Source organism: Drosophila nasuta, chromosome X (genome assembly GCF_023558535.2).
Source record: "Drosophila nasuta strain 15112-1781.00 chromosome X, ASM2355853v1, whole genome shotgun sequence".
In the NCBI taxonomy this organism is placed as follows: Eukaryota; Metazoa; Arthropoda; class Insecta; order Diptera; family Drosophilidae; genus Drosophila; species Drosophila nasuta.
This window is the reverse complement of record NC_083459.1, coordinates 14383381-14401297: the sequence shown is the minus strand read 5'-3', so window position 1 is coordinate 14401297 and position 17917 is coordinate 14383381. Positions and strand designations below refer to the sequence as shown.

Below are 17917 nucleotides of genomic sequence, written 5' to 3'. Positions count from 1 at the left end.
TTCGATTCACGGCCAGAGACCGCAAAGCAAGTGAGGATGGACAGGGGAGGGGAAAGCAGACAGCAGACAGCAGCTGCGACACGTTGCGCATAGTGAAGGACAACAACAAGACACAGCAACAGCAAAAGTCCCCAAAGGGGACTGCAGAGGAGAAGAGAGAGAGAGGGAGAGAGAGAGAGAGAGAACACCTCATTGGGCTCGCAGCCAACGCAACCAAAGGGGTGACGCTGCGGACATTTCATACTCCATTCCCCTTCCCCTTCTCTTCGCTCTTCTCTCTTGTCACTCGCGGCAAATAGTCGAGAAATGGAAACCGGAAATGTTGTTACCCCTTCTCAGTCTCAGTGAAACAGAGACAGCTAGAGAGTGGGAAAGAGAAAGAGAGAAAAAAGTGCAGTTGAGTTGCCGGAAATGGGCGCAAATGCGACAACGACAAGGACAGACTTTTTTGTGTGTATTTCGGGAGGAGGCAGAAATCAGAGTGTGAACGAGAGCGAGGGGTGAACAAGAGGTTGTGTTTGTGGTGCGATTGTTGCAATAATTTATGTGCAATTAAATGCGAAAACAGAATGCAATTCAAGTCGCCAACAGCACAAATGTAAATCACTTTCGCTAGCAATACGCCAAGCAAAGGCAAAGGCGAATGTGCAAGAACACATTGAAAGAGAAATTGAAAAGAAGAAAGAAGAAGATAAGTCAAGAGCAGCAAATTGACAAATGCGACAAGGAATTGAAACTAGACTTGTGCAATTTAAAGAAAACTAATAAATAAATTTAAACCGAAATGTAAATGCAAAATGGCAAAGTTATAAATAAATATAAACTGCAATAAAAGTTGAGATAGAGAAAAAAAAGAGATTGCAATTTACATAAAAAATATTACAAATACAACTACAACTATTTCTTAAAGTATAGAGAGAAAAAGTGTGAAAATATGAAAATAAAGGAAAAAGTGAGGGAGTACCAAAAGTAAAACAAAATATTAGCTAGTTCAGCAAATGTTAGAATATGTAAATAAACACACAGACCGAAAAAACATTCTAAAATCAAGAATAAAAGACTTGAAACAATTTTATTTGATATCAAAATTGAACCAATCTTAAATAAAGATCAAAATTGTAAATTGCTCAATCCTGAAATTCAAGTAACATATAATCTTGTTTTAAGAATGAAAAAATCTCAAGATTTTTCAACCTAAAAATCTTGTTTAAGGATTTTTTTATGATGAACAAGTTATTAAATCAAGACATGCAATCTCCTTTTTTTATCTAGAATAAAACATTCTTAAAGCAAAATTGTATTCTGTAAATAAGATGTTCTTAATCTTAAAATGCAAATTTAGCATACAAATCTTGATTTAAGATTATTTTAATCTAAGGTCGAAAAAATCTTAAATCACAATACAAGATTCAATCTAAATTGTTTTCTCTCTGTGTAGAAATTCTGAACATAAACATAACATTCAAAATAAATACGTATAATATTAGCAAATCGATAATGTAGGTAGGGAAAAGCCAAGAATCTATGTATTAGAAAACAACATAAGAAGTCAAAAGCTAGACTTACGATAGAAGAAAGTATTTTCTGCTGCCAGTTAACGACAAATAGATAATGTGTAACTTTTTAAGCGGATTAACAATTTTAAAGTCTTATGTTGTCGCCACTTTTGTCTAAAGCAAAACGAAACATTTTAAAGAGTCGCTCTTGAATTTGCTTGAACAAATCAATTTACTAACAAATGTCGGATGGGAAATTGTGCAACACTTCAGTTGCACGCACCGCAACGTATAAATTAACTAGACGCGCGACACCGGCCACGCCCACAGAACGGAAATTGAAACCGTTAACAGGCTTTTGCGGTTGGAAAAGTGCAAGTGACATTTTTTGGGCAAAACAAGCAAAGTTTGTTGAAGTGTGCGGCAAATGGACAGCGGAGAGTTATGCACAGGTGTGTAGAGTGTTGTAGACTGTGGAGAGTAGAGTGGAGAGTGCAAAGTGGAGAGTGGAGAGAGGAGAGCTAAGTCGACAGACTGTAAGTCAACGAACTGTGAAGTGAAAATGCATTTGACGTTGTCGTCTAATGGCATTTCTAGAGCTTCCATTTGCGGGCAGCGCCTAAAAGCAGGCTATACAATTTGTTGCAACTGCGTAAGTGCATGTGTGTGTGTGTGTGTGTGTGTGTGTGTGTGGGAGTGTGTGTGAGTGCTTGGCAGTCCAGGCATTGTGGGCGTGTAAAAGCCAATTGATTGCAACTATTGTTTGAACTGCGGCAATCGACAATGGATTTGCATACACACACACGCACACACATACATACGTAAAAATATATAAATGTATATATATATTGATGTATTTATTTGCTTGTGTGTCTGGCTTGAAATGCCGTTACGCCTTTTTATTGTCAGCCACATTGGCAAAATTTGTCAAGGCGTCCATAAAATGCAGGCAAACTCACACACAGATTACTCCAGCTCACTCACTATCCTCTCTCTCTCTCTCTTTTACTCTCTCTCTCTCTTTCTTTCTCTCACTGCCCCTTTGGCATTATCTGTATTCAGTTGAGCAGCTTGTTAAGACATTTTTACGCTCGTTTTTGTCCCTCGCAAATTGCATTTCCGTGACGGTCAAGCAAGCAGCCACGCCCCCTTATGCTGGGCGCCCACATTGACCACATTATTGAATAAGTATATAATGTGCTTTAGCATCGCTCTCTTTCGCTCTCGCCTGCAGCATTTGCCGTCTGCGTATAATAAAATCAACAGCCGAAAAGTATGCTTTAAAAAATTGTTGCAACTCGCAAGCAAATCAAATAAACATTGAACGAGCCAAGCACGGGAGGAGGAAACGCAAGAGCATAGAGTCATCATATCTATACAGCCAGCACTTCTGTCCTGCCATTATACCTGCCCCTGCCCCCGCCCCCTCTCCTTTATGCTTTCCCGCCCCTTTGAGCTCATCATATCAAGTGCGTTGCTATACGTTTTCCATTTTTTTTTATCTTTCACTTTTTTGCCTTTGCGCTCTCTCAACTGCTTATTGAAAATTGTGCAGAACGCGCACAGAAATCATAAACAACGCCGCGGGGCGTCCATATTCGTTGGCCGCCCCCCGCCCCGCCCTCCTGCAGCCTTAGCTCTAGAGTTGGCATTTATTGAAATCTGAAAAAATATAATTGCATGCTTTTAGGGTTGCTCAACGAAATTGAAAAGCACACACACACACACATGCACATACACAATTGCTTAGCAAAACACAGTAGCATACAAAAAAATAAAAACGCATAATAGAAAGCAAAGCAAAAAGAAGCGAGTTCTTTAAAACACATTCGCAAAGTTTTGTCGGGAATTCGCTTAAGAAGAAATGCCAATGCAAAGTGAAATGAAAAGCAGTTGAAACACTTGGAGCATGAACTTATTATGTTGCTTCCACATGCGTGCATCATCTTTTTTATCATATTCAGAGCATATCAAATAAGTTGGCTAATTTAGAATTACTCGAGACAGAATTGGGCGCCAAAATAGATAAGATATTAGAGCTTATCTTGTGTTCATAAAGCTAGTCAAACATTTGCAGATGGATTTGTGATTACATGAGTCTTAAGCGAATAAACTAGCGAGAAAACCCGCAAATAAACTAAAGTAGAGAAAAATGTGCATAGTTTTATAAGAGGCAGAATTTGATTATATTTTTTGTATTGATAATTATTGTATATACTATTTAATAGACAAACACATTTACAGTTTTATAAGACAAAGACTTGACTAAAATTGAGCAAAGAAATATGAATAGTCTATCTTTTGTTCGATAGTTTCCCTTCTTTTCACATAATTTACGCTTTTAATACTCGAATTAACGTTGGCGAATTGCCGTTGAAATCGTTGAGTGAAACACGGCAACAACAGCTGCTGCGTATTGTGCGTGACTTTAAGTGAAACGCTCATTATGAAAACTTTAGCAGGCGATTAACAAAAAACCAAAAGAAAACGGACATCGCCTGCCACTTGACCAGGTCTGCAGCCGTTTAGCTGCAGAAGGCGTTGCCAAGGAAGTGAAGTGAAGTGAAGTGCAAATGCCACTCGCCACTTGCCACTTGCCACACGACTTGGCCGCTTTGTCGCAGCGTCTGCAAAGTTTTTGTCAAGACAAAGGCGCAGACCAAGCGAGTGGAAAAGAGACTGTGAAACGAACGCATCGCATACCAATTTATCATTTATCATGCGACGGGCAAAAATAGGGAGAATGTGGAAATGGGAAATGGGAAATTTATGAGCGCGCATTTTTAACGCAACATTTAACGCGCGCGCTGAATTATGACAACAGCTCACTCAACAGCAACTTTCTCTCTCTCTATTTTCCTTTTGCAGACTTTCATTGTGCGCGGCTCGAGCCAGCCAAATACGATGGCTGTGTCAGTGCGTCTGCCACAGGACACAGGACCCTACATCGAACACTATCTGATACAGTCGCAGGACAATAACATACTCAGCCTGGAGAGTTCACGCTTCAAATTCGGCTCGATTCCCGCACTGATTGCCCACTATGCGCAATGCTGCGATGAGCTGCCCGTGCAGCTGATGCTGCCGCGTGTTTTACGCGAGGCAAACAACCGCAAGAAGCTCTCGTCCCTGGCGCTGCTCGGTCAGGAGTTCTGGAGCTATGCCAGCAGTCCGGCTGTCCTAGGTCCCCCAAAGCAGCTGCAACAGCAGCAGCAACAACAGCAACAGTTGCAGCAACAGCAACAGCTGCTGCTCGATGCCAAGTCGCCGTTGTCGCTGACCGAGACGAGCGGCCTGGGCACCGCAACCTTCTTCAGCGATAAGCCAGAGCGGCAGCCACAGTCGGCGGTGGCACCACAGCAAGGTGGTAACAACAGCAACAACAACAACAACGTGTTCAGTCCGACGGGCAGCGGCCAGCTGTTGGGCTTCTTCAGTCAGGCAGGCACACCCTCGGACACCAACTCCAGCATGAGCTCGTTCTGCACCAGCGGGGGACAGCACATGCAACAGCTGCTCAGTCCCAACTCGGTGGATTCGGTCATACTCACGATGTCCCCGGTGGACGCTCAGGGCTATTTGCCCGGCGGAGCAATGCTCGATCAACAGCAAGTGCCACAGCAGCAGCAACAGCAACAGTTGCCTACGTTAGGCAACAGTAACAACAACAACAACAGCAACAATCTCAGCACGTTCAAGACAACAGCAGCGAGCGGCGAAGTGGAGCAAGTGCAGCGTCCGCAGCGACCAAAGCCGCCAAACACGTTGAATCTCAAGCCACCGGCGCCCCCGATGCGTTGGTCCAAACCCCATTCACCGGATCAGCTGAACAACAACAACAACAATAACTTTACGGTGACCACAACGGTCACCTTCTCCATGGAGAACGGAAGCAACCTAAACGGAGGAGCCGCAACTCCACCGACAACCAAATCGAATCCAGCACAATTTGTAGAGGTAACGACGCCGGCGTCGAGCAATCCCTTCAACGCGCTGCTCAACTCGCAGGCCAGCACGAGCACGTTCCAGACATTTGCCAAACGTTTGTCGCCCGAGGGCGAGTGCAAGGACACGCTCTCGTCGCAGGGCACATCCTCCTCGAATGACAGTCGCTGGCAAACTCATTCGCAGTCGAGTCGCGACTCCACGCACAGTCAGCGCAAGATACTCTCGCCTCTGACGCCGAGCAGCGCCACAGGATTGTTGCCCGGCACCGGCAGCAGTGGCAGCAAGTCGCGTAAGTCACGCATCCGGAGTAAGGAGTCGAAACACTATCAGGAATCGGACATACTCGAGAGCCCGCCGGCTCAGTATTGCGCCAGCGCATTGAGCGACAAGATCAGCGACTACGAGGATGTCTGGTCGCATGATCCCAGCGATCGTGCCAGTCTCCTGACCAGCTTTAAGCCGGGACTCGATGCGCACGGCGGTGTGCTGAACCGACGACCCGATCTGCTCGCCGAGACACGTAAGTTAACTGCACTAAACACTACCATCAACTAGGGAGCCCTAGGAAAACACCGTTGACTAAACTAGCGAAACTTTAGCAATAAATTCCACGTCAGAAAGCCTCTCGACTATCCCTCGACTACAACTTAAAGTCTTTGAAGTCACTAAACGAAGAATTCCCAAAACCCTAACGGAACATATTCCTCTAACCAACTAGACCAAAAAGTCTGGTGAAACCCCTTGACTAAATACATACCTTGTCTAAACCTCCTGTGTAGTAGATCGAAACCCCTTGTCTAAACACTTAGAGGAAAGTTTCCTCAAAGAAATTCCTTGTCTAGCACTCTCAGTTAAAGTTCCTGACTCAAATATTTGTTGGCAGGTCTTGAAGAAAATCTTTAAAGAATATCTCATCATCTAAATTCGCAAGGCAATCAACTTTTGTCTAAAACCTGCACAGAAACTTCCTCTTTCACCAAATTCAACTCCTTTAACTAAGCGTCTTGTCTAAAACCCTTGAATATGAGTTTAACATTGGCTGTACGAAAAGCCTCAGTAAAACCCTGTACGAAAACCCTCGACTAACAACCGAGTGTAGCCTGAAGGGAAACTTCTATACTAAATTCATTGACGAAACTCCGCAACTATTTACAGAATCCCTTATCTGAACTTTTCAATAAAGTCCCTCGAGAAGTCCCTAATAAAATGATTAATCCGTTTATCTAACTAATAGTCCTCTTTCTGCTCTTCATTGCAGCCAGCACACCCACGCAACAACTGCTATCGCCCTGCGAGGACACCCCACAGCAGCAGCAGCTCGAGAGCAGTCAGCAACTGTTGCAGTTCTCCGGCGATGCAGCGCCACGATCCCGCGCTGGACTGCAGCTGCCAAATCTGGCGCCAGCCATGACACAATCGCTCACGGAGCACAGCACTGCCGATGACGGTGGCGACACAACACCCACAGCCCATGCTCAAACGCCCGGCTCTTCACGCAGCAAGCAGGGCAGCCCCTTCTATGCCGAACCCGCCGATGCATTGCGTCAGGCGGGGTTAACTAATGCGGCGGCGGCGATTTTGCGGCGACAGCAACGCAGCCAACTGCTGCCGGCGAATCAGCGGCACTCGGAGCCACTCAAAGGTGGCTTGGCCACCACAGCGGCGCCACTTTTATTGCCCGCCGATCTGGAGAAATTGGCCGCCGGAAGTTTGGATGAGTTGAAGCAGAAACCAAAGCCGTTGGCTCAACAACCGCAAGCGAAACGCGGACGTAATCGCATCGAGCACTGGCAACTCGACAGCAGCTGGGAGTTTATGGCCAAGCAGGAGACAAATGGCGGTGACTATGATGCGACCGCAGCCGATTGGCAGGAGAAGGAGAATTCCCTTGGTCGGGAGAAGGATGCCAAGAAGCGACCACTGACCGTGCATCAGATCATTGCCAAGCGTCTGCCCGATCTCAATCTGCCGGAGCTCGTCCGTTGCTCGACACCACCGCAAAGCGTGGGCAACGTTGTACCGCTGCAATCGGTGCCGAGTGCCGACAGACAGTGTGCGGACAAGGAGAAGGACAAGGACAGTCAAAAGTCATTCCAGAGTCAGAATCAGAATTCGAATCAGAACCAGAATGGTTGTCGTCTCTCCGCCTATGACAATGTGGAGCGCAATTGTGCTGCCTTCTGTCAGACGTATTACGGCGGCATTGACTCGGCACAGTCCGACGATGGCACCGTCTTCTCCGAGCCGTGGGATTCATCGCAATGGGACTCGTTCATTCCCATGCAGGATGGTAAGTAGTATTTAGGGGGATGGGAAGATATCGCTCAGTATTATAAATATGCAAATCTTTTGCAGATGCCACCATGAACTCGGACACCATTCACTTGTCGAAGTGTCGACCGGCATTGTCGGAGGACGATACGATCGTTGAGGAATTCAGCAGCACCAAAGATGGCAGCAACAGCAGCTGCAACCAGGACACGCTCAAGGCTAACAAGAATGGCAATAATGCCGGCGCTGGCGCAGGCAATAATAATAATAACAACAAGGCAATGAGACCTAAAGTGGCCACCATATTGAGGAATCCAAGCATGCGGGATCGTGAGATACTATGTGAGTAGTAATTCCCTTTTTTATTCTATACGAGTATGAATTGGACTTGGTGTCAAGCAATTGAAGATCGTGCTGAGTTTGATAGTAAGGTTTCTTTAGTTACTTTTTTCGATGGCCTGAAACAATATGGAAAGTGCAGTTGGGACTTGCTTAATCCTTAAAGACGAAATTACTTTTTGGCCTTAAGTCCAATGAGAGCTTGCGTATTATGTGAATCCACTGAAGAAAAAGTTTCGTTAGCAGATTATTCCTTATTTATTACTATACGGGGGAAAAGACTGCTGCGACAATTAATTAATAGCTCTGCTAACAACTCGAAAGGTTGCCATCGATAACCATAACAATAGTGCTAATGTTCATCGATAGACTGAAATAGTTCTGTATAGTTCTTAAAGTGTACTTTACAATGATGTTTTCATCTTTAATGATATTTCTTTTCCACTCGAAGCAATTGATTTGCGAATAAGAAGCTCGATTAAGAAATTCAAAAGGTCTAGTCTCTTTGAGAAGTTCCCTGAATAGATCATATTAGTTGAATAGAATAGTTGCAGCATTGAAGTCATACGAGCGAAGAACTATCCTAAACTTTAACTAAGTTTCATAGCAGAAGAAAGTTGATGAGCTTCTCTCACTCTGATTGTGAGTGTTCTCTGCAATTAGATCAGTCGAGGATCAGTTCAGCTCAACTTTAAGGTTGCCATCGATAACCATACCGATAACGATAACTGTGATGACAGTTAATGCGAATTAATTGATCCGCTTGATGTGCAGATTAACTCGAGCATATGATCGCCACACTCGACGAGTTGAGAAGATCCTCCTTAATGAATGCCATGCTCAATTTGCTGCAATCGCTTGTTATTGTTGCATCATTCATTCAGCCTCGATGGCCTCCATCAAGACAGCGAATGGAATGAGAGATTGCCAGATGGCGAGATTGCAAGATGGGCAGATTGAGCGCACGCAAAAGTCAACAATAAAAGCTTGTACGCATCGCTTTTACCGCTTTCAACCGGTTAATGCGAAAAACACTATCAAACTGCGGCTGCTGCAGGCGACGTCGCAGTCAGCGTCGCAGTCAGCGTCGTCTCCGCTTTGTAGGCCGCTCTTGTCGCGGTCAGTTTACAGTCTGCGATCTGCAGACTACAAAGCCTTTGCCGAAACTTATCTGCCCCGCGCAATGTCTCCCCTTCGTCATCCCCCTTTCTTTGGCATTCTCTTGCGCTCTCTTTCTCTTTACATTTCGTGCTTACATTCTCCCCCCATTCCACACCCCGCCCTGGCGGCGCCTGCCTTGTGACTAAACTGCGTCGCAGTTTGCAAGCCAAACAAATTTGATAAGTTGCTCTCTCTCTTTGGTTCTCTCTCTCTCTCTCTCTCTCTGTATGCAAATATTGGAGCAAGAATTGTCGTCGCTTGTCTTGCACTTTGGAATGTAAACCGCAGCGTTTTTATCAGCGCGCGTTTTAAAACGCGCACGCCGTGCGTCGCTCAATGGGATGCGTAATTTGCCCGCCTCGAGTCTCGATCGCCTCGTCGCCGTCGTCGTCGCCATCTCAGCGTGAGCTCAAGACATCGATCGAGTGTGGAAGTGTGGCTATTTTAGGTCAACGTCTGATGAAATGCAAATATAAACAAACAAAACTCCTCTCGTCACATTCACTTGTGTAAATCGCGCGCATTTTATTTTTAGCGCGTTTTTAAACGCACTCCAACACTCGCGACTATTTTTAGCCTCACATTCTGGTCCAGCCCAATGAGCACGTGCTTGCCGTTGATACCAAATGCAAAATGCAACTTGCAAATTGTTATCGCAGCCTCTTGCAATTAGGCAACCCATTTTCCCCGTTTCTCTGTTGCCAAGCTCCTCTCATATATTTCTATTGTATTGTGAGTGTGATAAGCACAAATCTGGATAATTTCTCGACAACGACAACAGTTCGCTGAACTTTCTCGCGTTGTCTTAAAACACACAAAAAAACAAATAGCGAGGCAATAAAAATTACAGCTAAACAAAATAACAGTTGAAACTTTTGAGGGCACCTTGAAATAGTCGAGATTAAACAGAGTTGAAACAGAACTAAATAGAATTTGATAAATCCATCTCTTTGAACTTGAACTTGATTGATCTGAAGTATTCAAAATATCAAATTTATGTCCTGAACAGATATTCAGAATTTATTTAGAACTTCCTTAGTCTGAAGTATTCAGAATATCAAATTGATATAGAAAAGAAACAGAACTAAATAGCATCTGACTAATCCAGCCCTTTGAAATAGAAAACTATTTTGAATTTGATGGAATTCCGAATATTAAATTGATATCCTGAACAGAAAGACATCAAAATTGTTTATTCTGAATACAGAATAAACAGAACTATGAATATAAAACTTGTTTAATCTGAAGTATTGAGAATATGAAAATATCTTGAACAGAACTACAAGTATATAAAACTTGTTTAATCTGAAATATTCAGAATAGCAAATTGATATCCTTAACTAACTTTGAATAGAGTGCAAAGACAGTTAGCAAACAATTTATGAATTTTATGAACTAAATTCAAAAGAAACGCGTTTTGGGGAAACACATTCTGAAATGTAATTGAAATTTGATGAACTAAATTCAAAAGTGACTTTGGGGAAGCACATTCTGAAATGCAACTGCAATTTTGCAGACTGCATTAATATCGGGACTTTTGCAGTAACTATGAGTAACGATTTATCTTTGAAGCAATTATGCTGAAGCATGCTGGATAAGCATTATATAAGCTAAATTATATGGGTGACTAATTTGAAGTCGCTAATTATAATAATGCAACGTTTGATGAGGAATAATTCTAAAGAAGAAAAATTACACACATTAATGTTATCTCGAGTTCATTACAACATTGCATAGTGAGAAATGTTTCAGAATACCTCTTAAAAGTGAAAATGAAAACTCTCTCTAGAATTTCAGAAAAGTCTGTACACAAATGTAGAGTTGCTATAACAAATGTAATGTGAAATAGAAAAACCGAAACATTGTCGCAGGTAGATGAAGACCATTTTGTTGTGGCTTAGCGCCTCCTTTTACCACCATTTTGGTTGTATTGGATGTATTGAGGTATTAACTGTACACATCGGTTATGTATGCAACATTTCCTGAACCCCAGGCACCTTGGAAATATCAAAGGTTTTTCCTAATTGCGCAGCAGAAACGAGAGGAGTCTTCTCTCAAAGCTGATGCAATCGTAAGGTGCAATTGCAAATTGTCTCCCGTTCAATAGATCAGCATAATAATAAATCGAACTATATATATAGAAAATGTAAATACTATAGCATTAGGTTGAGGCACGCTTCGCATCAACTGTAATTTCATTGTTGTCTCCCATTCAATTTGATGGCGTCATTCAGACAACATTATTAGACAAACCGTCGTTAAACTAAGCTCTCTCTCTCTCTCTCTCTCTCTCTCGCTCTTTCTCTCTTTGATTCTTCGATCTGATGTCGAAAACATGGCTGTTGTTTTGTGTGTGAATAACGGAGCTGCGATTTACAGCTGTTCTTCAGAACTGTTCTAAGCTAGAGCTATGAATCAACTCGCTGCGCTAATCTCAACAGCCTTGCGAGCAGCTCTTAAGCTCTCCTCTCGCTCTCTTTCATTCTCATTTCGTTTGCCTTCTCTCGCATTTTTACAGTTACCTGTCAGCGCATACAACAAAATGGTTACCTGCTCGCTGATTGAATGATTCGCTTTGCTTAGCTATTCGTAGTCACTATCGCAGGTAGTTTGAGCGTTATTTGACGCCTCTTTAGTCACCATCAGTAGTAGAAGCAAGATAAACTGCTAGAGATGGGCGTTTTACATAGAGATGGGACAAACTCTTTTGTTCCCTTTTTAGCCGCAACAATGTTTGCAATCAATCTGTAAGTGAATGATTCATGGAGAAGTTCTACAGCTTACTTGATTATTACTGAATTATATGCACTCTCTGCATACAATGTTTTTAGAGAACTATCGTTGAATTTGTTAACTATTTGTAGAGCAGATTCTTTAATTGATTTTGAAAAAGTTATTCAACTTTGTTAATTGCATGTGTCTAAGTTCTATCTAAACTTTCATCGAATAGTTAAATTTGGAAAATAAGTTTTCAACGTTGTTAATTGCTTAATAATAGTTCTTTATCTGCAACGATAACTACACGAAAGTTGAACAACTCGAAATAAAAGTAAGAAAGTAGAACTTATATCTGATTTAGTTATCTTATAAATGTTGATCTAGGCTTTCAATAGCTATATCGAAAATTATATCTGATTTAGTTATCTTATAAATGAGTTTCAATTGCTTTATGGAATACTAAACATTAAGGGAATAGTTTTTGAGTTTAAATTTAAAGAAAGTTCTTCATGTTAAAGCATGTTGAGTTAGAAATCACAAAAATATTCTTCAACAATGGTTGACTAGAAAAGGTTAATGCGATGTTTGATGCACAAAGAGTTTCTTATGCTAATATGAAACTATCAGTCAAGGGCCGTCTCTAAATTTGTTAATAAACAATTTATTTTTTGCGATGAGTTTGAGTTCGAGAGTTAAAGATTCAACTGTCTTTTCATAGAGCATACCGATAAACTATTCGAAAATGAAGCAAACACAATTATGTTAAACATCGGTTCAAAGTTATTTAAATTTAGTGTCAGCGATTAGTAAGCATCAATTCAAGAAATGTTTTCACCGAAGTTTTCATTTCTAATGACGAATTTATTGTTGGAGTGAAATTCTGTGACTCTGCAAGTCGAGTGATAATTTTCCCTAAGCAAAATTCTTCGACTTTAAAGTTATCGGTCGTCATTTGCAACATTCCAAGAGATTGTCGCGTCAAGTCTAGACACAATGTTCTCTCTCTATCTCTCTCTCTCTCTCTGTTTGTGTCTGTTTCTCTGCATTCTCCCCTCTCTTTGACAATGCTTGAGGCCCCTTTCGACCCTGACTGTCTCAAGACGATTTCCTCTTGACACAGTTATTTTTTTCCCCTAGACAGGCAAATATTACTGCTGCTGCTGATATTGTGGCCACATTTGATTTGCGCAAAAAGCAGGCAACAGACCTTTAATCTGTGTGCAACGCAATGTGGCAGGTAAATATCCGGGAAATTTCCGCGTAGATCGCGCATTATTACCTGACCAGGCAAAGGGAAGAGAGGAAGAGAGAGAGAGAGAGAAAAAGGGAATTGAGGTCGCTGCGCTAATTAGGACGTCAGCGTCGGCGTCGCTCGCTATCTTTGTTATATTTTCGCGACGTCAGCGTCGACGCAGGCAGCGCAGTTTGCAAGTGCAGATGCAGCGGTCTTATAAACTAATGCGTATGAAGTTCAGCATTAGTTTTGCATTGGCCGCTTTTAGAGCAACAACGCAACAACGCGACAACGCTTCAAGAGCGAAACGAACAAAAAAAAAGAAGAGAGAAAACGAAACGAGAAAGAGAGAGAGAGAGCGTGCGAGCCAGCGACAAGTGTAACGATAACACATAATCGATAACACACACACACACTCAGAGAGACTGAGACGGGCAGCAGCTTGTGCCGATGAGAAACTTGCGTTTTCGCCAATTCGTTTTAGCTGGCAAAAATCGCTTTAGAATCCATCATGAGCTGGTTCAGAAAATCGTCGCGCGCAAATTCCGCGAACCTCCCGCACAACAGTCACAGCAATCCCGCGCTTCCCACCACCAACAACACCTCAAATGCCATCGTCGTGGATCTATCGAAATCGCTGTGCAGCTTGGATGAGGAACGCATCGAACGTCTGGAGCCCGAGGAATTCTTTCACGATCCCGTCCATGTGCTGCACTACAAGGAGGAGGCGCTCTTCCTCAGCTTCATGGCCGAGTGGGAAATTGTCGAGCATCCGCAGCAGCACGACAACTTCTTCTCCGGTGACTTTGAAGAGGAGTTGCTCCAACAGCGCACACACAGCAGCCACAATCTGTTGCTGCTGCCCCCCACAACAACTGTGCCAGAGCTCGAGGAGAAGAAGCCAGGCAGCAAAAACAAAATGGGCAGACGCAAACGCAAGCTACTTGAGCTGCTGTTTGTGGATAAAATACAGACGGGCTTACCGCTCCCTCTGACGGACGACGCACAGCACGAACACAGCACGGAGGAACACACGAGCAGCACGGTGCTCGGCAAGAAATCGAAATACGCCAGCAGCAGCCTCTCCAGCATGGGTTCGATTTCAACAACAACGACTACGACGGCCACCTGTCCGCAACAGGTGCTTAAAGACTGCCGCATCAATCGCAAGCAACTGAAGACTGAAGCACTCGCCGGCTCCATAATGGGCGCCATTGGCAAATGTCCCAATCCACGCACCGAGACAACAGATGTCACCACACAAACAACAACGAATGTGGATTTGTGCCATCCAAGCGATCGGAATACCTGTGATCATTATGATATCAAGCAATTCTTTCGGCTCGACGATCAGGGCAACATATTGCTCAACATGACGCACATTGTCGAGTGCCAGGCGCTCGGCATTTCGCTGCAGGCGCAAAGTCAGCGTCTCTATCGCAGCTATCGGCGGAAGTGCGAGTGCGCCGATGAGCGACACTGCCACACTGGCCACGGCTGCTGTGCCCCCATGGTCTGCCTGTTTCAGCTGCTCTGTCAACTGCTATTCGGTAAGGAATTAATCACAGAAAAGGAAGGAAGGAAATACAAAAGTGATCTATCAACAGTTACCATATGATTTCATAATGAAAAAAAGTTTTATATCTAGTCTAGTAGTTAGCTCTTTCTTTTCTGCGAGCTGTATGACAATGATCTATCGGTGATCTCGTTTCTTTTCATGCCAACCAACACGATTATCTTCAGATCAGATCATGAGTGCTCTTCTCTCAAAGATGATAAAAGCAACATCTTCAGTGCAAGCATTAATGATATTCAAGAGAAAAAAGAAAATGATTTTTTTTAGTGATCTTCAAGTAATGGAAAAAACGCTCTTCAGTGAATCTCTTGGAAATTTTAATGATCTTCAAGAAAAGAAACAAAACGATCTTCAGCAACTCTCTGGCAATTTTTTGTGATATTCAACTGAAAAAAAAACCATCTTCGGAGCAATGATTTTTAGTGATTTTTAAGTATAGAAGCATAATACGATCTTCAGTTGAAATGCATAGATTTTTAGTAATATTCGCGCAAAGAAAGAAAACGATCTTCAGTGAATTGAAATTTGTAGTGATCTTCAACTTCAAAATCTGTTTGTTGATCTCTTTATCTTTCTCTAGTGATGTAACTTTGTTTTATGCTCTAGCTTTGTCGTAGTGAGCTTGTTTCTCTTTGAAATGCATATTTTCTTTCTAAGATCAGTTATCTCCTTCTTGTATTATTTGCAATGCAAGCATTGATCTTCAGTGAGCTTAACTATCTTCGATCTTCACTCGATCTTCTCAAATAACGCTACCCAACTCAGTCTTATTACTATTTATATATTTATATATGTACATATGTTTTTATATTTACTTATCATTTTTTCCTCATCTCATTTATGTTACTTATAATATTCTTCTCATCTCCATTTCAGGCCATCCCCGCAACAAGATGAACGTGCAGAGCATCGGACCGGGCGACTCGCTGCGCGCCTACACGCTACAATTGGCCCAGGATCCAAGCTCGACATTCGCACGCAACATTGAGAACTTTATCAGCTGCACGAAGGAGTCGCGCGAGGCGGTGCCGCAGGTGATAATGCGCAACATGCGTCAGTTTATGAGCGGCATGAAGAACTATCTGGTCAAGCATGGCGAGGGCAAATTCCACGCCGAACTCGAATCGGCGCGTGCTCGCCTCAAGCCCGATGAGTTTCTCAATCTCGACACCATGCTCGAGACGGTGATGCATCAGCTGGTCGTGTTGCCGCTGCGCGAACATCTCTATGGCATCTTCGTCGATTATTACAAGCGCAGCGAGGACATTCAGCTCTTGGCACAAAATGTGCGTTACGCTTGCGAGCGTGACGCCTCCGATTTTGGCATTCGTGCCACCGTGACGCCGCCATCACAGACCGCCTTGCGTCTGATTGCCAATCTGCTGTGGCGTCTGCAGGAGGCCGAACTGCCGCTGGACAAGCTGGAACTCTTCCTGTGCGTCATCTCGACGGTGTTCGATGCCACCGGTTGTCCACGTGGCCAGCAGCTGGGCGCCGACGATTTTCTGCCCGTGCTCGTCTATGTGGTGGCCAAATGTGGCTTCGTTGGCGCCGAAATCGAGGCCGAGTTCATGTGGGGTCTGTTGCAGCCAACGCTGCTCAATGGCGAGCCAGGCTATTATCTGACGGCGCTCTGCAGTGCCGTCCAAGTGCTCAAGACATTCATGGCCTCCGAGGGCGAAAGCGGCAGCGGTTCACTCGATGTAAGTAATACTACATTTGATACCAGTTCACAATCGTTTAACCAATATTCTTCTTCTCCTTTGCAGTGGCGTTCCAGCTGTTTGCCCGCCTGCTCGAGTGTGCTGCGCGTCATCATACCCGACGAGTGCAACGGCTCGCTGCAGACACGCACGTTGCCCGTGCGTCCGCATACCACAACGCGCGAAGTGTGTCGGATAATCGCACACAAGGCGCGCATCACCAATCCCCAGGATTATGCGCTGTTCAAGCTCGTGGATGGCGAGGAGACGCTGCTCACGGATGCCGAGTGTCCGCAGGACGCACGATTGGCGGCCAAGGGCAAACACTGCATGTTGGCCTATAAGCGCATCGATGCGAAGATCGCTTGGCCAACAGCCGCTCAGCCGGGTAGCCATTGAAGCACACACACACACACACACATCTATGCTAGGACTATGCCACGCCTACCCCCCTCCGCACACATCTTGCTCACTAACCAAGGCGAAAGGAAGCCAACCCAACAAGAAGAACACAAGCATATTTGATTAATAATTTATTATTATTACATTAAAATATACTTAGTAGACGATAAGTAAAGCTAATACATCTAATGTGTACTAAACAACAACAGTATTGAGTTAAGAGCGCCCCCAAAATAATACTAATCTATGTTCTTTTTTTTTTGTTCACTCAATCATCTTGTCAATCATCAAACCAATCATTCGAATCAAAAACAAAAAAAAAACAAAACAAAAACCGAGCAAGCGTGTTTGTTCGACAAATCAAACTTTTTTTTGCTAATAAATATACGATTAAAATATATTAAACATAAATTATATAACTAATGTATACATACACTTACATATATATAGTATGTATGTGTATATACCTACCCTATATATACTATATATATATACATATATATATCGATATAAACGATACGTAGCGTTTAGAGCGGGACAAGAGTTTTGCACAAGTTCACTTCCCCAGACTTTCTGATGTCTTCCCCTATAGCTACACATATGCATATATCTAAACACTGATGACTTCCCCCTTAACAGATATCGGAAACACATATATCTAATCAACCGTACTATAATCTAATCAATCAACAACAGACCAATTGCAAGCAACCACAAAACAATCGCAACTTTTATACAGAGAAAGCATTTTAGACTCACATACACACACACAAAACACATATACACATACACAACACACACTCACACTTACACCAAGGCATTTATTGCAATGTTTTTAATGGGAGGGTTATAACACATTTACATCTAACTTAATAATATTAACGTTTAACTTTAATATTTATATGTACAACTAAACAAACAACCAGCAGCTGCTATCAAAAAAATGTTTTTTTTTGTGTTTTTTTTTAATGTATACTTTGTAAAATATAGCAAACCACAAGGCAATTATTTAATTAATAATAATAATAAACAATAATAATGGAAACTTAAACACAAATTTAGTATTTTA

At 43.0% G+C, this 17917-nt stretch overlaps 1 protein-coding gene across 7 annotated transcripts in view; it reads left to right on the top strand.

Annotated features, from left to right (window-relative positions):
* Positions 1-17259, top strand: part of LOC132796759 (protein sprint) — a 139114-nt gene extending 121855 nt beyond the window's left edge. For 6 of the 7 annotated variants that reach the window (XM_060808021.1, XM_060808023.1, XM_060808022.1 and 3 more), the window contains 5 exons: positions 4365-5964; positions 6703-7734; positions 7800-8057; positions 15620-16446; positions 16513-17259. In XM_060808021.1, the coding sequence (XP_060664004.1) occupies positions 4365-5964; positions 6703-7734; positions 7800-8057; positions 15620-16446; positions 16513-16845 (4050 nt within the window). In that variant the 3' untranslated portion in view covers positions 16846-17259. Of the gene's footprint in view, positions 1-4364; positions 5965-6702; positions 7735-7799; positions 8058-13453; positions 14718-15619; positions 16447-16512 lie in introns of those variants that run through there. The other variant, XM_060808028.1, reaches the window with a different exon arrangement.
* Positions 17260-17917: the final 658 nt, after the last annotated feature.